This window comes from Lactuca virosa, chromosome 6 (genome assembly GCF_052849685.1).
Source record: "Lactuca virosa cultivar CGN04683 chromosome 6, Lactuca_virosa_CGN04683_v6, whole genome shotgun sequence".
NCBI classification, from domain to species: domain Eukaryota; kingdom Viridiplantae; phylum Streptophyta; class Magnoliopsida; order Asterales; family Asteraceae; genus Lactuca; species Lactuca virosa.
The window spans coordinates 205938572-205958829 of NC_136431.1; the positions used below are offsets into that span (position 1 = coordinate 205938572).

Consider the following 20258-nt stretch of genomic DNA (forward strand, 5'->3'; position numbering starts at 1 on the left):
CATAACACCTAATAACGGCTGGGGGGCGGTGTTCCTCCCGATATGACACCGTTATTAGGTGCCATGTCACCTATAACGGGGCTTCCCATTGCCCACACCCCATAGTAGAAAATTATGGTTTGTACCATATCCGAAAAAAATGTAACACGGCAGGGATATTTTTGCAGTTTTGTAAAAAAAAAAAAAAAAAAAAAAGTACGTAAACATTTGACAATCGACATCACCTCTCTCCTTTCATCGTACTTGAAGGCTGAAGCAGCGGATTATCTGCATTTCATAGAACCCCAAATAATCCTTACAAATCCTCAATCAATATCACTTCTCTCCATTTATCATAAAGGAATCCATAATTTCTCTGATAATTCCCAGCAGAAACAATGGATTCACAGCCGAACAACCTCTACGACACCGCGTCTCAGCCGGACACCGGTCACGACGACGCCTATAGATTTCTGGAATTCAACACTCAAGGAGAAGAAGACTTCGATTACCCCGAGTTTCAAGAGCTCTCACAGCCAAATGCCATTCGATCTTCACCATCATCATCGGTATGGCCAACACCATCGGACTCAATCTCCGTCGACGCAACTGCGGCAGTCGATCATCATTCCGACAACAACGCTTCCCCTGTCTCAGAAACTTCGGCCAAGGGTGGTGGTGGTAGGGGGAATAATAATCATAATAATCACCTTAACAATCATAACAATGATAACAATAATCAGGCATCTGCGGTTGATGCCCTAGCTGCGGGGATGAGCGGCTTGAATTTTGAAGACACGGGAGACGATGAAGGTTATGAGTACGCGAAAGGGGATTTCATGGAACATGCATGTAGGTATTGCGGGGTGCAGAATCCGGCGTGTGTTGTGAGGTGTAACGTTCCCTCGTGTCGTAAATGGTTCTGTAACTCGAGAGGGAATACTTCTGGCTCTCACATTGTTAATCATTTGGTAAGTCGTAATATCATACCTTCATCTCTTTCTTATTTACATTGATTATGATTTATGATGCGAAGTTTGTAATCTCCTTTTTTAGGTTCGAGCTAAACACAAAGAAGTGTGTCTCCATAAAGACAGTCCTCTAGGGGAGACAATTCTCGAATGCTACAATTGTGGGTGTAGAAATGTTTTCCTTCTGGGATTTATTTCAGCGAAGACAGAGAGTGTTGTCGTTCTTCTTTGCAGGGAACCTTGTCTGAATGTGAATGCTTTGAAAGACATGAATTGGGACTTGAGTCAATGGTGTCCACTTATTGATGACAGATGTTTCTTACAGTGGCTTGTTAAGGTTCCATCTGAAACAGAGCAGCTACGGGCAAGACAGATCAGTGCTCAGCAAATTAACAAAGTAGAAGAACTTTGGAAGACAAATCCTGATGCAAGTTTGGAAGATCTTGAGAAACCTGGTGTAGATGATGAACCACAGCCTGTAGTCTTAAAGTATGAAGATGCTTATCAGGTTCTAAAAACATTTTAAAGTATTCACCTTCTTCATGCATTGTTCCAATTCAGTCATCACACTTTAATGTCGCATGTGTGCTCATGTTTCTAATTGCAGTATCAAAATGTGTTTGCCCCACTTATCAAGCTTGAAGCTGACTATGATAAAGTAAGCAGTATTTCTATTCTTCTTGGTGCAACTGCAACCTTTATTTAGTTTTGAATTGTTGTATATATTGCTTGACAGATGATGAAAGAATCTCAAAGTAAAGACAATCTCACGATTCGTTGGGATATTGGTCTAAACAAGAAGCGCGTTGCATATTTTGTTTTCCCAAAGGTGCTTCATTTTCTTGATTGACATTTACATCATCAAGTTTATCTTTTTAAGATTATCATCTTATTAACCTTCAGTTTGATATAACTATAAGTCCAAGTATTTAAAAAAACTGTAGGAAGACAATGAATTGCGCCTTGTACCTGGTGATGAGTTACGTCTCAGGTATTCAGGGGATGCAGCACATCCAGCCTGGCAGTCAGTTGGACATGTGGTACTGGTTTCTTGACTATGCACTTTTTTTAGTTTTCCATGTTAAGATTTTAAAATCCAATAATTGGGTTTTTGTTGTTTTAGATAAAGCTAACTGCACAAGAAGAGGTAGCACTTGAGCTTCGTGTAAGCCAGGTACTATCAATATCATCATGAATCCTGATAACTTATGATTCTTTTTTTTGTATTTGACTATTTGAGCACTACTTATTAGGGTATTTAACTATTTATTATCTGTAGGGAGTTCCTTGTGATGTGAATCATGGTTTTAGTGTTGACTTTGTATGGAAGAGCACAAGTTTTGACCGGATGCAAGGGGCTATGAAAACTTTTGCAGTCGATGAAACAAGTGTTAGTGGGTGGGTTGTATATTGTGGCATATGAAAGTTATATGCATTTATAAAGGGCTTTAAATATGTTCTGTTTATGAGTCAGACATTTTATCAAACACTTGGTGTGCACCAAATTTACAGGTATATCTACCATCATCTGTTAGGACATGAGGTTGAGGTTCAAATGGTGCGTAATGCATTGCCACGTCGTTTTGGTGCCCCTGGTCTTCCTGAGCTTAATGCATCTCAAGTAGGTTTTGTTTCTTGCATATTTTTACTTTTTGCATGTTTGATTTTGTTGAACTAATGGGTTGTATTATTATTATTATTATTATTATTATTATTATATAACAAATTAACAATTAAAAATAGGTTTTTGCTGTAAAAAGTGTCCTTCAAAGGCCAATAAGTTTGATTCAAGGGCCACCAGGGACGGGTAAAACCGTCACTTCTGCTGCAATTGTTTATCATATGGCTAAACAAGGCCAAGGACAGGTACATATTTCTTGCATGTTTTTCATATGGATAATGCTCATGTCATTACATGATGAAATAATGGCATAATGGCATAATGGTAATTTAACTTAAAATCAGGTTCTGGTATGTGCTCCAAGCAATGTGGCTGTAGACCAACTTGCAGAAAAGATAAGTGCCACTGGTTTAAAGGTAACAATGTTTTGTTCGTTTATTATTGAGTATATAAATTATAAGTTATACAGAGTTTCTATTTGTTTATCATTATGCTGATATTTATTATTTTATTATAACTAGGTTGTAAGGCTGTGTGCAAAATCAAGGGAAGCTGTGAGTTCACCTGTTGAACATTTGACTCTTCATTATCAGGTTTTTTTTTTTTTTTTCTTTTTTTTTCTTTTTATAATGTTCTAAGTTTTATACGTTTATGAATTTTAATATTTGAATTCTATATGTTTTCATTTAAGGTTCGCCATCTTGATACATCTGAAAAGAGTGAACTCCACAAGCTTCAACAATTGAAAGATGAACAAGGTTAGATTTATGAATTTATATTAACCTGGAATTGGGTGATGGATTTTTCTTTTTTTATTTTTATAATTTATACAGGAGAGTTATCTAGCAGTGATGAGAAGAAATATAAAGCACTAAAACGGGCTACAGAAAGGGAGATATCTCAGAGTGCTGATGTCATCTGTTGCACATGTGTTGGTGCAGGGGACCCACGGTTGGCAAATTTTAGATTCCGCCAGGTTTATTTTTTATAAATTTAACCAAAACAAGTTAAATTAAAAACAAATATAAATTTTCACAATGTAAATGAACTATATCATATGTAGGTGCTTATTGATGAATCTACTCAATCCACAGAGCCTGAATGTCTTATACCTCTTGTTCTTGGGGCAAAACAGGTATATATTATATATAATTATACATAGCTACAAATTTTATATAAATTCTACAATGAAGCTCTTGAACTAATGGATAGATATTATTTGGTTGTACTAGGTTATCCTTGTTGGTGATCATTGCCAGCTTGGTCCAGTCATCATGTGCAAGAAAGCAGCACGTGCTGGATTAGCTCAGTCTCTATTTGAAAGACTTGTGCTTCTTGGTGTAAAACCAATTAGATTACAGGTTTTAAAAAAATAATAGTAATATGCGTTTGACAAGGGCAAATACGTCTTTTTACAAAACAAAAAAAAATGTTGACTTTTTTTTTTGCTATCTGAAAATTTTCAGGTCCAATATCGTATGCATCCATGTCTTTCAGAATTCCCTTCGAATAATTTTTACGAAGGTACCCTTCAAAATGGAGTGACCATAAACGAAAGGCAATCAACAGGCATTGATTTTCCATGGCCTGTCCCAAATCGCCCCATGTTTTTTTATGTCCAGGTATGCATGACAAGGGCATAATGGTCTTTAATCTTATGTTCTTTTATGTATGAATTCACTAATTTATTTTGTATTGTAGATGGGACAAGAAGAAATAAGTGCTAGTGGGACATCCTATCTTAATAGAACAGAAGCTGCAAATGTTGAAAAAATAGTGACTACTTTTTTAAAAAGTGGTGTAGTTCCAAGTCAGGTATATAAATATATATATATATATATACATGTCTGTATTTTTATAAAAAAATGTCATTGATAGGCTATAATTAATTTAAATATTATGCAGATAGGTGTTATAACACCATATGAAGGCCAGCGTGCATATATTGTTAATTACATGTCAAGAAACGGTGCACTTAGGCAGCAGCTTTACAAGGACATTGAGGTAATTTCACATCTTGCTTTTTCTCATTTTTTTCAGAAATTCATATAACTTATGAGCTTCATCATGTATACTCAGGTTGCAAGTGTGGATTCATTCCAAGGAAGGGAAAAAGATTACATTATTTTGTCATGTGTCAGAAGTAACGAACATCAGGTTGGTTAATATTTTTTTCCCAATAATAACAAATATTTAACCCTCAATAGCAACATACTTACATTTTCTTTATACAAAACAACAACACATACAGTTTTTACTACCCATTGGTCTGATCTGTATTTAGTTTAGGGTTTAGGGTTTAATGAGATTTTAATTATGGTTTTGTTTGTGTGTTTTAGGGTATTGGGTTTCTGAATGATCCACGTAGGCTTAATGTTGCACTTACTCGTGCTCGATATGGAATTGTGATTCTTGGAAATCCAAAAGTTCTTAGTAAACAACCATTATGGAATGGCTTACTCACACACTTTAAGGTCATACCCTATAACATCTATGAAAAGACAATAATACCCTTCCCCCCAATTAAACAAAAAAAAAAAAAAAAGATCTCATCATTTTTGTCTTTTGCTTTTATGTTGAGACCAGGAGCATGAGTGTTTGGTGGAAGGACCTCTCAACAACTTGAAGCAAAGTATGGTTCAATTTCAAAAACCAAAAAAAGTAATCATAATAATAAATTCATAAATTCATTGTTCTTTTTTTGTATATTAAAAAAAAAAATTATTTACTAGTTGTTTTTCATTTGATTCAGGTATACAATGAGCGGAGGTTTTTCTTTGGTGGTGGGCCCATTGTACCTACTGATAGCTTTGGTTCTGTTGCCTCAACAAATTCTAATGCTGACAGAAGAAACGGTCGTTCTAGAGGTCATAAATGATAAATCATAATTAATGATTCCAATAATAAAAGTTATATTTTTACTCAAATTGGTATTATGGGTAAAAAAATAAAGGACATTGCTTATATTAGTTAAAAGAGTAAATTACATTGTTATATTAGGTTCATACATGCCAAATGGTGCTCATAAATCCGGTCTGCATTATCCGGTTCCCCGTGTGCCGCCGCCTTATGGTGGTCCTCAGCCTTACGCCATACCAACACGCGGTGCAATTCATGGACCCGTTGGCGGTGTTTCTCATGTCCCGCCACCAGGGAACCGGGGTTTCACTGGAGGTGGAGGTGGAGGTGGTCATCTGCCACATCAGCAGCAAGGCTCAGGCTCACAGCAAGCAATAGGGTCTGCTTTTAACTTTCCTTCAATGGAAAATCCAAATAGTCAACCATCCCCTGGTGGTCCCTTATCTCAGCCTGGATATGTTTCTAATGTCAGTATTTTTTTTAATTACCATTTTGCCCTTTGTTTCTTTAGAATTTTATATATATATATATATTTGAAAATTTGGTGCATTTGGTAGATGACTCAGGGGCAAAGCCAGACATATCGTGATGGGTTTTCTGTTGGGGGGATGTCGCAGGTAATTAATTATTCAAGTTTATAAAAATTAAATATAAAATTATAAATATTAAAAAAAAGAAAAAATGAAACAGGATTTCTTGGGGGATGATTTTAAAAGCCAAGGATCACATGTGGCGTATAATGTTGCTGATTTTTCCACACAGGTAAAGTGTCATGACTCATTACTCTTTAACATTTTTCACATATTTGATGATTAATTAATTATTATTATTTTGTATTTTTATGTAAAAAATAATATAATAATATTTCAGGCTTCTCAAGGTGGATATAGTGTTGAGTATGTGACTCCAGCCACCCAAGGTGGTTTTCCGGGGAATTTTTTAAATCAAAATTCGCAAGCTGGATTTTCTCGATTTGGTAGTGGGAATGATTTCATGTCTCAGGTTTGTTATATTACTAGAAATAACAACCTACTTTTCTATTTGCAACCTACTTACTTTTATTCAACATGCAAATGTACTTTATTTACTTAACTTGGAATTTAATAAAAAAAAAAAAGTAAAAAAGAAAAGAAAAGGAAAGTATTTAGATTATGTTGTATTTACAGGACTACATGTTTACACAAGTTGGATTTAAGGATCCATCACAAGATGATTCTTCACAGAGCCACTTCACTTCAGCAGCCACCACCACTTCTCTTCAGACACAGGTCAATCTTTTATTGTAGCATTGTATTTTTTTTTTTTTATTAATAATAAACAAATGAGTGGGAAAGTAGGTTGGTATTTGATGGAATTGGTTAGTGCAGGGTGTGATGAACATGAACATGAACCATGTATACTCATCCCAGGGTTTTACACATTACAACTCCCAACCCATAAACATGCCACCTCAGCAGCAGGGACAGGGACGCTACAACAGTTAAGAGGAGGTCATGTGATATGAAGAGTTTGTGAATAATGGATATGGATTGATCCATTAATGACTCATGGCAAATGAAGAGAGAAATGTCGAATATAACCCTGAAAGAGATTTGAAATGAGAGGCATAATAGTCATGTTGGTGGTGATGTGGCGATATTCTTCTGTACAGGGAGGGATGCTTTCGGGATTTTCTCGTAGTGGAGTGGATGATGGTATTTTACGAGATATATGTGGTAGTGGGTATGTAATGCGCATTATGTGTGACTTTAGTAATTTGATGTCATGATCGATATATGACAAAAAGAAAAAGGGTTTGAATGTTTTTTTTTCTTCTTTTTGATGGAATCTTGTAGTTTTTATTGCAAGTTAATCATTTTGTTTGTCATAATGTAATAATTATTCAAGTATGTGGGAGTTTTTTATAAAAGAAACCAAATATAAAAGCGAGTGTAATCCTTCCATTTAAAAGAGAGTTGATTTTTATTTATTTATTTATTATTATTATTTTTAAATAGGTTAAGTTTAACCACTAAAATGACAAAAATGGATGGAGTCCCCCCTCAAAATGACCTTCTTTTGAATATCAATCACAAAAAAAAAAAAAAAAAAACCCGAATTGCTTCAAAATGACCATCTTTTGAATATCAATCACAAAAAAAACCCGATCAATTCGTCAAATTTCTTTATAAATGGTTCAAGTATGAATACTTTTTTTTAGATTAACAATTTTTTTTCTTTGTAAAATGAAATAAGTATGACAAAAGAAGACCTTGATTTATTTATTATTATTTTTTTTATGTTCTTTGAACTCATATTCAAATATAAAAGATACTATTCTTTATAGTGGTGACACTCTCACCTTACATTTGGGGTCGATCTAGTGAAATGGATTCTTGGGAAAAAAATGGTTGATACATGTCATGAGGTAAATATAGGTCTTGTTGGCATTGTAAGAATGATCACGAGACTACTGAATGTTTGAATGTTAAAAGTTGCAGAATAAAGAAAAAAGGAATGCCTCAAATAAATCAAAGGGTAATGATAATTCTGCAAATTTGTGGTAATAATTTCGATGGAGAGATTTTTACTATTGTTGTTAGAGGTGTCGATAATAGATGATAATTGGGTTCTTAATTCAGCTTGCACCACCTCTGACATGTGTTCTCACAAAGATTGATAGTTCCTGATGCAAAATTAAAAGTGTTTACTATTTTTGATAGTTCTCGATGGAGAGGCGTTAACTATTTTTGAACCATTTTTGCAACGTTGAGTGAGTTTGTGGTTTTGATAGTTCCCAATGCATAATTAAAGGTGTCGTTACTATCTGTTCGATGACATGACTCGAACTTTAATCGATGTTTGGTATATTCCTATGAGGAAAGAGAAATCTCATCTCCTTGAGCATTTTTTATGACTAGGGTTGCATATATTCAAATGAAGATGATGTTTTGAAGACCACAAAAGGTTCACGAGTTTGATTAAAGCCGATTTAAGGAAGACCGATGGTCTTTATTATGTTCAAGGCATTACCATTAAAGGTTATTCTAAAGTTGCAATTTTCAATAACCTCTCTCATAGTTCAACATGTCAAGCCCAAAAGGGTGACATTCAACAACCCAATTTTGACAAAGTCGAATTCTACATCTAGAATTTGTATTCAAGTACAAGTTTTTTAAAAACTTTTGATGCTATTTATTTTTCGATTTCTATTGAAGGTTGAAGATTTATCTTATTAAAGCTTGGTTTAGTATAAGGTGGAGTTTGTTAATCATGCTCCTAAACCCTATTTATGCATGGAAGTATGTTGTTGATCTATGCAATCTTTTTATGAGAAGTGTTGCATTTTCAACTATGAATTTTTTGAATTTAGTTTCCTTATACATTGCTTTTATCCCACAACTGTTGCATGATTTATTTTTATAATAAAATCAGAAAATATAATCTAATAAGGAGGTAATAGATGATAATTACGATTTATTTTTAATTAGGAAACATTTCTATACATTAGGGGTTCTAGAATTTGAATAAGATTCATAAAATTAACTTATAAAGTCGATTATATATGTTATCTTTCATCATTCATCAAGACAACACTTAACGAGACAAAAAAACTCGTTTAACAAAGATTACAACTATTCGTGATTAAAAAATTATGATTCGTTCACATTTATGAGATGATACAATAAAGAAAAGAAAACAATAATATAACACGTGTTAGATAAAAAGAAAATATAATCTAATAAGGAGGTAATCTCCAATAACTTCTACTTTTGCCTTAAAACCATCAAAAATTGAGGCGGATGGCTCCATTACTGACCACCAAATCTTTGTCACAAGGAATACACCGTTCATCATGAAATTTCAAATAATCCTGAGTAAAAAATCTTAAAAACTTCCAAGGAATAGAAAACATACCATATTTTTTTTAATCTTGGAGTCACCCTAAGTTATAACTACCAACGTTTCTTGCTTACATCTGTTGCATTCAGATGATATTGTTGTCTTTACTAGAAAAACGTCTCCAATAGCAGATGGTGGCTGCCAAGTATTTATAACGTTTAACTACATATTCCATTTCTTGCAAAAAGAAAAATATTTAAAAACACCAAACTTGACATGCTTACATGGTTTATATATTGTAATCAAGAATCGATTAGAAACCTCAAAAAAAAAAAAAAACAACTACTTTTCAGTGAAATCGATTAATGACAGAAATTGTTTGTGTGATAAAACGCATATCATACATGTTAATCACAAACTTACATTACGAGCAGGGTTTTCAAGATCAATTTTGGAATTCTTGGAAGGAAGAGGAGAGGCTAGTGTCACACCCCCAAACCGAGTAAAAACGGCGGAAACGTCTGGGGGTGGTTGGCTTTCATGTACAGTATCATAACAATTGAATAATAAAAATCAGAACCATCATATTGATAATTTAATATTTACATTGAGTTCATTTCATTGTTTGTTGACTCCAAAAACATAAGACAAAATATAAGAAGTGACACTGCTACGCTCCGTCTTCACAAAACCTGTGTGGGTACCTATCTACTGATTTCCTGAGAATACAAGTGGTTTTGAAAAATTTTCAACATTTAAGTTGGTGAGTTCATAAGCATTTTGTATGAAAAAGGTATGCCATTGTTCCTTGAAAATGATAGTGTGTTCTTCCAGAAAATCAAATATTTTCTTTTAAATTGAATTGTAGTCTTAAATACCCTAAGACTGAAAATGTATAAGTATTGTTGTACTCTGAAGTAGTATAATGTAGTTTTATATCTTTATAAAACAATTTATGTGCATGTTTCCAGAAATGTAAACTGTATTGTACTGAAAATAGTGTAATGAAATTTTATCTAAATAAAATCATTTGAATGTATACTAGCCTAATAAACCAAATGTTTGTTAATACCCCTTGTGAGTTATTATAACCATGCTAATGACCTGATGGCCTGTACAACATTCTTTAGGTGTCGGAATGGTACGACATTTGTCACCCCAGACCTGCCAGTCTAATTGTAGCTTACAGTTTAGGTGCAGGATTGTCAGTCCCGTATAGATCTATACACAAGTGTCACGCTCTCCCTCCCGGAGACTCTGGTTATAATACAAGACTTTTGTTGGTACTTAGGTAAGTACTTGAAGACGTGTCTCAGAAAGCTATATTGACAGTTTACGTGTAGTATGATGAAAACTCCTTTTTCTTGTAAATGTATGTATCATCATTTTATAGTGTTTACATGGTATAAAATAATTATGCCTTTAAATAATTATTTTTGTATTGTATCTTGAAATGGTAACACAGTGTGTATGTCTCATAAACTATACCTATTATAGTTTATAAAAATGTTTCACTGAAATGATGAATCCTTTGTATATACATTATTATTTTTACTATGATAATAAAATGGATGGAAATAATTATATATTGATTTTTATATAATTATACCCTTTTTGCTCAACATGTTACAAAAGGGTTATAGTTTTATAAACTATAAATATATAGTTTATCATTGTAATCAAATTTATACCTAATATATATATATATATATATATATATATATATATATATATATATATATATAGAGTCAAGATCAAATAAGAATGAAATTTTTGGTAGGAAGGTAAGAAGTTTTTTTTCTACATATTTTTTTCGCGAACAAACAAAATGAATCATTAGATGATTCATTTGTAAGATGATTCACAAGAAAAAATTCTCAAAAAAACATCTCGATGATTCATTTATACAATGATTTTGTTGTTATTCACTAAAATTGTCATAAAAGTGATTTTTTTCTTAATTTACTTAAAAATGAATCATAAAGATGTTTTTTTGGGAATTTTTTCTTGTGAATCATCTTACAAATGAATCATCTAGTGATTCATTTATTTTGTTCGTCAAAAAAATATATAGAAAAAAAACTTCTTACTTTCCTACCAAAAATTTCCTTCTTACCAGATCTATATATATATATATATATATATATATATATATATATATATATATATATATATATATATATATATATTATGAAAACAACAAATATAACGGTTTGTATGATAACACAAATTCTTGTGTTTTACTTGTATTCCCCCCCCCCCTAAAACATAGAAAAATCGTGAAAACTGTAGGGGTATGAACTCACCTGTTGGTTGGATAACGAAGTGAGTGACGATGTTCTTCAAGTTAAAACACGTGAATATAGTCGTATCCTAATTTGTTTTAAACACATAATAACATGTGTAAATTAGATAAACTAACAATTGAAGTGTTGTAAAAACACTAAATTAAACAAGAAACTTACAATGTTTCTTAACAATCAAGCTATATAAAATAGCCTTCTGGGAAAGTTGATGATGTTCCTGGGAATATCTTGTTGATGTTCTTGGGAAAGTTTGAAGATTAGAAGAAGTTCTTATGAATTTTGAGAGAAAAGCGAGGGGTGTTTGAGACATAAAATGAGAAATGGGAAGGTGATCTCGGTCTAATACTTATAAAGGGGGGTAAGGATGACGTGATGTTTGCATTGAAATGTGTAATTTATTACCTAGGAAAAAGTGCCACTGGATAAAGTTTGGTGATTTCGGCCTATCTTCACCGAAATCACCTTGATTTCGGTCTAAGGTTCCAACCAAGAACCAAGTCTTCGGTCTAGGGGTTCTCGGTCCAAAGGGATTTCGGCCTAGGTGGGTCCTCGGCCTTAAGGTGTTCTTGGCCTAAGGAAGTGATTTCGGTCCAAGGTGTTTTCGCTCTAGGTGGTGATTTTGATTCTCAAAACCGAAAACCTCAAAAAGTAATGTTAATTTTCATTATTAAATTTTAAATTTTAATTATTTGACTTTGTTTGACTCGTTTGACTTTGGTTTGACTTGTTTGACTTTTATTGACCCGAAATAACCGGTTGTTACAGCTAGAAATCGAGACGTTAGAGGAGAAGTGTGTTTTGTTCGTTTAAATGTTTCCATTTTGGAAAGCAAAGATTGAGTTTGAAGTATTTATAGAAATATATGGGTTTATGGAACATTTTTAAAACCCTAAAACTCATTTAAATCATTTTAACCGTTTGTTTCATTTTTTTGACCGAAAAATTTAATTTACTCCTAAGCTAACACCTAATTCTATCTATGTCCACGACGTGACTTGAACCCTCGACCTCAAAGAGGAAGGACAACTGTAACATCCTGATGTTAAGGTACTTCTAATTTCAACCCTATAATTTTATTATATTGCGTTTTGGTCCCTTAGTCCAAGAAAATGTGCATTGGAGCCATAGTGACATTTTCGTAATTTTGGCAGTAAGGAGTACATCATGCGTACTAGTGTGTACGTTGGGCGTACATCAATGTACGCATGACATACTTGCTAAATGAGGAAACCCTAATTCTTAGGGTTTGGCTGGTATTTAAGCCTCCTTATGGCCTCATTTCCCTTCACCTTAACAACATCCATCCTCTCTTTCGTGATTGTAACCCTAAAACCACCTTGTGAAACCATTTCAGGCATTAAAGTGTGTGTTTGTGTGCTTAGAAGAAGAAGGAAGGAACCAAACTCATCTTGGATGGAATAAGCACCTTGGATCTGGGATTTATTTTTCATTTGCAAGTCTCCTAAGGTATAAAGCTTGCACCTTTGTCTTCCAATATTGTAGATCTAGAAATGGGGGCTTTTATGCTACTTTTTGGTCCTAAATGTCTCGTCTTGTGCATGGCTTGTTATTGTCGATTTGAGTTGTCCTTTCAGACCCTAGTAGGGGTCCTAAGCCATAAAAATAAAGTCCCATTGGTTAGATTTGTTCCATTCATCTTGTGGAAGGTCTTAATGGATTAAGACCTTGAGTTAAGCACTTATTGGACTTGTAAAGTCATAAAGTTGGAAACTTTATGACTCTAGAGTATATTTGAGCCTTGTATCTGGAATACAGACTTAAGTGTTAAGCCATTAAGCACTTACTGGATTTTCAAGGATGCGAGGGTACGCCCCGCGTACTCGGTCAACTACCCCGATGGTGGTCAAGCTGCGAGGCCTCGTGTACGCCATGCGTACCTCCAGAGTATGCCTCACATACTCGCACTGGGTCAGCCCTAATGATTTGACTTGGTTGGGTTGAATCGGCTGGGTTGACTCAGTTGACTTAGTGGGTTTTGACTAGTTGACTTTGACCAATTTTGACCAAGTTTGACCGAGAGGGTATTTTGTGATTTTGACGAAAGTTATCAATTTGAGGGATTAGGTGTCAGTTAGAGAGCGAAGATTCAGAGTCGGGACCTTATCAACTTCTGTTCAGTTTGCGAGGTGAGTTTTCCTCACTGTAATTACGGGTCGAAGGCACCAAGGCCGACCCATTTGATTAATATCCTGTTATGCATGCTATTGTACTGTAGTGATCTGTTAGATCGGTATCTTGGTATATAGGACAATGCTATGCTTAGTGATCGATAGATCTGTTTGACTGGCTGTAGACTGTTATATGATTATCTGTTATATGTGCACATATTTGGTCGGTGGCTGAGGCTTCACTGTTTATGCGTAAGCCAACATGTCGGGGCATACCAACCCGATGGTTGAATGGGCCCGAGGGTATTCCATCTCGAGGATGATCGGACCTATAGTGTATTGGCATTCTGCAACACCTGCTGATTCGGGCTAGTCAATTAAAATATAATAAACGTTAAAAATGATTTTTTTATAGATTATCTAGGATTAATAATCTTAACCAAAGTAATAGTTAGGGTCAACAATTGTAACCTATATGACGTAATAAAGAAGAATTATATGAATATTATGTGTTTAGTGATTATTTTAATATAATAAAATAGGAAAAATCAGCTGAATTGTCCGTAAATCGTAAAAATAAGTGTGCCGAAACATATATATATATATATATATATATATATATATATATATATATATATATATATATATATATATATATATATATATATATATATATATATATATATATATATATATATATATATAATATTTAGAAAACACACGTCTTCCCGATCCCGAAAATATAAATTTCGTAGAAATTCGACTCTGTATGAATCAGATTTGATTTTTATAAGATATAAAAGTCAGTCGCGCACAATGAATGTATGACGTAAAAAGCTACGGAGAGAATGATTGACTTTTAGCTAAAGCCATCAAAAAAATCATAGTATTTTTTAAAATAAGAATCTTGAGAAAAAGAATGCAAAAAACAGAGTCCGTACGAAAGAGTTATGATTTTAGCAAAATCATTTAATTTTATAAAAATATGGACAAAAAATAAAGTCGAAATTAGCCGACGGAGTCTAAATGAAAGTTCTAGATCTCGTCGATAGCTACCCGTGGATATAAAGAACGTCAAAAACGGAATTCGTATGAACGAGTTATAATTTATAATAGCATATTTATGAATTAAAAAAAAGTATAAATCATATATACGTATACATATATATACATATGTATATATCATTAGAAAGGTATTGACGATGCGATCGTTATAAGACTAGTGTTGAGTACTTTCGACATTAGTTTAGTACAAATATCGTTAAATCTATTTAAAATAATATTATAAAAGGGTGTTTAGTCATTTAAATAACTATAAGGTCATTTAAGTAACTAAAGATGGTGGTTTTGGAAAATTCAATTACTATAAATAAGAGCCTCTAGACTTTCATATTTTTTGCACCATTCTCTTGATTGAAGAGTCTTTCTCTTTTTCTCCCAAGCATTTCGGTCCCTCGTGATTCGACTTCTCTTTCTGTAGTTTTAGTATAGTAAGGTGAGCGCTGAAGCGCTACAAGAATCTTTTTAGAAAAAAGATTCAGCGACGAAGTTCTGACCACAGAGTTCTAAGTTTTCGCTAGAAACCCTGTAAGTTGAGCTACACCTATTACGCTTTAAGTGTAACTTATGTTTAAATTTATTATCGTTATTATGAACCTATAAACAAGATTTATCAGTGATTCCAAGTCGTTATACTGATTGATCTACTTACGGGGATGATGTCTAGGCTGGATTTAGTGAGGTGTTTAAAGTAGGATTTCCAAACAGTATACTTCGTATACCAAATGGACCCTACCTCTGATATGATCCTACCTGGTTGTTCCTTAATTGATTGATCGTGAAGTAGACTTTGAATTAATGATGAATCTAGAATAATAATTAGCTGGAATAAATATTATACTAATTAAAACTTAGTAATAATAATACTAGGTTACGTCAATGGAAAAGACAATTGCTAGAAGTGAAGCGCTGTCCGAATTTTGAATCGTCACTTTAAAAGGTGAGTGCATAGTCACTTTCATGAACATGATTTTAATACAAATATTAATAAAGGTACTAAATATATGTTAAAAGTTTATATGTGAGTTATATGCTTATTATCTGGAAATATGTGTTATATGTATATTTGATGCTATACGCTATGCGAACCAGATATGGTTCTATATGTGTTAAGATGTATTTACATGATAATAATAATAGAAGTATTATAAATGAGAAGATAAATGTATTGTTGACAACTCAAGCTGTTGACAGAACAACAATAAATCCACCAAATCACAGGATTGATTTCCAGCTAATTAATTCCCTGATTTCTACCTGATTGATTTAGTAAAACAACTTATCTTTGGAAATGATCTGATGCTGTATATATGTATAGTAATTAGTGTAGATGATTTCTTTCCATTTCTAGGTCCCAAACATTGTACTATATATAGTGTTTTCAGTCTTCATGAATAGACACGACATTTTACAGAACTATTTTGTTCATGGTATCAGAGCCATAACAACTCTACAAACATTCCTCTCCAGAAAATTGTGTTTTAAAATGTCTGTCATCTCCGAATCCACCATTTCTAATGAATCAAGTTCAAACACTATCCCACCAACCCAAACCGGAGAGTATCAGAATTTACAGCCATCATTTAAACTCAATGGCCACAACTACATAGTTTGGTCTCAAATTGTCCGAACCTTTCTGAAAGGAAAAGGAAAACTTAGCCACCTGACAGGTCATATACCGAGGGAAGATGAACCCTCATTTGCTGCTTGGGATGTTGAAGACTCATCGATCATGTCGTGGTTGTGGAACTCAATGCAACCTGAGATTAGTGGTACCTGCATGTTCCTGACAACATCCAAAGACATTTGGGATACCATCAAACATATGTATTCCGAAGTTCATTATATTGCCTAAGTATATGAGATCAAAACCAAAATTCACTCAACCAAACAAGGTACTCTCTTTTTTACAGATTATTGCAACAAAATGAAGAATTTATGGCTTGAGCTCTACTACTACCACAACATAAAGATGCAATGCAGTGATGATGCTAAAGTTTGTTGAAGGAGAAAGAGTCTATGAATTTCTAGCAGGACTTAATGTCGAATATGACCAAGTCCGCATCCAAATCCTTGGCAAGGACACCTTGCCAAGTCTAAATGAGGTTTTTTCAACCATCCGAGGAGAAGAAGGAAGAAGAGGCGTCATGCTTGAGAACCCATCAACTAACGGTTCTGCCTTACTTGCCTCAAACCAACGTGCTCCAAGTAATGCTACAACCAGAACTGCCCAACCAACGATGCAAAAACACCCAAATTGGTCAACCAATACCAATTTTAAATCTTCGGGCAGCAAAGAAAGCCTCTATTGCAACCATTGCAAGAAATCGGGACACACAAAAGAAAGTTGTTGGAGGCTACGAGGAAAGGGGAACCGGGGAACAACCACCAAATGCAGTCTCAACCTGGAAATCATCAAGCTAATGTTGTCCAAGGACAACAGAAGGATGTCACAACTGCTGAGATTCAAGAAATCAGCGGGTTAAATAGAGAAGAGATTGAGAAACTTCGCAACTTCCTCACCACTATCGATAAACTAGTAGGTTCATGCTCTATGGCTCAGTCAGGTAACTACTTTACAAACTGTCCTTTAAATGGCTCTTCAACTGTATCGAATGGAACTTGGGTGGTAGACTTGGGTGCAACTGATCATATGACGAACTCCTCACATAATCTTTCAACATACACCATATGTCCTGGCAACAAAAAAATAAAAACTGCCGACGGACTTTAACTTCTGTTGCTGGAAAGGGAACCGTCAAACCCACTCCAACCATGACCCTTCATTCGGTTTTACATGTCCCAAAATTATCCGTTAGTTTACTTTCTATTAAGCAGGTTACATCTCAATTGAATTGTAAAGTGACATTTTATCCACCCTACTGTCATTTTCAGGATCTGAAAACGGGGAAGATGATTGGGCATGCTAAGGAGGAGGATGGGGTTTATTACCTGGGCACAAGTAGTGGTGGTCTTAGAAGTAGTTTCCTTTCTAAAGCTTATTTGTCTTTAACTCATTCTGCCAATAAGGCTCAAATTTGGCTTCATCATGTTCAGATGGGTCATCCATCTTTTGCATTAATAAAAACAATGTTTCCTTTCGTGTTTAAAAATTTGAATGTCAATGAATTCAATTGTGAAGTGTGTCAAATGGCCAAACACCATAGAGTCTCCTTTCCAATCAACACTTCAAGATCTTCTAAGCCTTTTTCCCTAGTTCATACAGATCTCAAAGATCCCTAATATCAATGGAACACGATGGTTTGCGTCATTTATCGACGATTATTCGAGAATTACTTAGATTTACCTGATGAAAAATAAATATGATGTTAGTATTATTTTTCCCCAATTTCATCAGATAATTCTCACTCAGTTTGGAGTATGCATTAAACATATTCGATCCAACAACGGTACTGATTATTTTAATCAAATTATGTCCCCATTCCTCACTGCAAAGGGTATCATTCATGAATCCTCTTGTATTGCGACCCCGCAACAAAATAGGATTGCAGAGAGAAAAAACCGTCATCTTTTAGAAATAACTCGGGCCCTTCTATTCGAAAAAAAGGTTCCTAAATTTTATTAGGGAGAAGCAGTTTGCACAGCTGCGTATTTGATCAATCGATTACCCAGTAGAGTCCTTCAAGGTCGATCCCCTATTGATGTTCTTTCTGAACATTTTCCAGACCTTAAACACTCACCCCTTCCATTAAAAACATTCGGGTGTGTTTCTTATGTTCACATTCAACAAAAAGATCGATTGAGTAAACTTGATCCGAGAGCCTTAAAAACCATTTTTCTTGGATATTCTTCTACATAAAAGGGGTACAAGTGTTATCATCCAAGTTCTCGAAAAACCTATGTATCCAAAGATGTCACATTTCTTGAAAACCAAGGGTTCTATGATCAAGTTTGTGTTCCAAGAGAGTCTAGCATAGATGTCAATGCTCTAGAATTTCTTTCTTTTGATTTATCTACTCCAAATCAGCCAACTCCGACTCAAACACCTGAAACCGCAATCACAGCCTGAGTCCACCTCAAGTCCACCTGATCATCATCCCACCAAATCAACCGAAACTGATTCTGAATAAGAAAAATCAACTGAAACAAATTCTGAACAAGAAAAAACAGCCCAAGATGAGTCTATTTCAACTCCACCTCTTACAGAAACAAGTTCTGAACCACCACTACAAGTGTACTCGCGAAGAAGACGAAATCCTGACAAGCTAACAGCTCAATCATTAGACCTGGTACAAGATCACACTCAAAAGACAGGTAAAAAAACTGATTCCTTACCACTTGAATATCACCTACCAATTGCATTCAGAAAAGGGACTAGAAAGTGCACAGAACATCTGATAGCCAATTTTCTCTCGTATTCAAACCTATCTTCATCACATAAAGCCTTCCTTACCGAGTTAAATGCCTTCTCGATTCCAAAAAATGTTCAAGAAGCACTTGGGGACAGTGAGTGGAAAAAGGCCATGATTGAAGAAATGAGGGCACTTGAAAAAAATAAAACATGGGAAATTGTGGAACTACCGAAAGGAAAAAAAGGTGATTGGTTGTAAATGGTGTTGGATTAGTGTCTAAGCCCGTAACTATATTTGGTATGTACTTGACCCGATTGTTCATGGTCCTTCTGGGTTGCCTTCACCAAAGCAACTTGACAAGGTAATTTGATATGAGAGAGAGGATATTATGGTTTATTAGTATATTATAAGAATAATATATTAAAGGAGAAATCATATTTATTTAATTAGTATTAATCATAAATTAATTAGGAATTAATTTGGTGACTAAAAGAGATTAATTAAATAAAGGGGTATAAACTGTCAAATGTGTGATAGTTGGATTTTGGGCTAGGAAACCTAATGGACAAGAGGGGGAACGAAAATATGATGAAAGGATCATCATATTTCGTCCAAGGCCCTATTCCAGAAGGTTCCTTGGGCTGCTTGGTGGCTAAGCTGTCCATTAGGGTTTAGACTGAAACCCTAGTAGCCTGCAAGTATAAATATGACCCATAGGCTATGGAAATCGGCTAGACATTATTCCAAGAGAAACCCTAGGCCGATTTCTAGCATCCTCCCTCCTATCTCTTATTGCCTTCTTGCTACTTGGTGTTTGTGATCCATTAGAGGAATTACAATTGTGATTCTAAGCTCAAGCAAAGAAGATTCAAGCTATTTGAAGAGGTAAACATCTAGATCTGATGTTGTTTGTTATTTTGATAATATGTATGCTAGTTTAGGGTTTGCAAGACTTGGATTCAAAGCATATACAATAGAGAAACCTAGATCCAAGCATTAGGGTTTGTATGAGCACATAGGTTTGTATGAGCACATAGAATTGTTTCTTATGAGAAACCTAGATCCAAGCTGGGCAGGAAAATCAAGATGCTTCGATCTGATCGAGGGGGAGAGTACCTAAGTCTTGAGTTTCACGACTATCTAAAAGAGTGTGGAATAGTTTCACAATTGACGCCTCCTAGAACACCACAATTGAATGG

At 34.4% G+C, this 20258-nt stretch overlaps 1 protein-coding gene across 1 annotated transcript; it reads left to right on the forward strand.

The window, feature by feature from the left end:
• The first annotated feature begins 210 nt into the window (after positions 1–210).
• Positions 211–7234, forward strand: LOC145119869 (regulator of nonsense transcripts 1 homolog). Its single transcript, XM_079055635.1, has 28 exons — positions 211–950; positions 1036–1458; positions 1558–1608; positions 1687–1779; positions 1895–1990; positions 2074–2124; positions 2230–2348; positions 2463–2571; positions 2694–2816; positions 2916–2987; positions 3093–3164; positions 3263–3329; positions 3405–3547; positions 3635–3706; positions 3804–3932; positions 4038–4193; positions 4273–4386; positions 4477–4575; positions 4651–4728; positions 4911–5045; positions 5158–5232; positions 5324–5438; positions 5572–5897; positions 5988–6047; positions 6121–6192; positions 6301–6432; positions 6597–6698; positions 6798–7234. The coding sequence occupies exons 1-28, from the start codon at positions 378–380 to the stop codon at positions 6912–6914; spliced, it is 3774 nt and encodes a 1257-aa protein (XP_078911761.1). The 5' UTR covers positions 211–377; the 3' UTR covers positions 6915–7234.
• Positions 7235–20258: the final 13024 nt, after the last annotated feature.

What these genes read in the sequence shown, in the direction of transcription:
- LOC145119869 (XM_079055635.1), top strand. Translation starts at nt 378, where the DNA reads ATGGATTCACAGCCGAACAACCTCTACGACACCGCGTCTCAGCCGGAC. An exon ending in AGCTTTACAAGGACATTGAG is followed by an intron (nt 4,576 to 4,650) that starts GTAATTTCACAT and finishes ATGTATACTCAG; the next exon opens with GTTGCAAGTGTGGATTCATT. An exon ending in GGAATGATTTCATGTCTCAG is followed by an intron (nt 6,433 to 6,596) that starts GTTTGTTATATT and finishes TTGTATTTACAG; the next exon opens with GACTACATGTTTACACAAGT.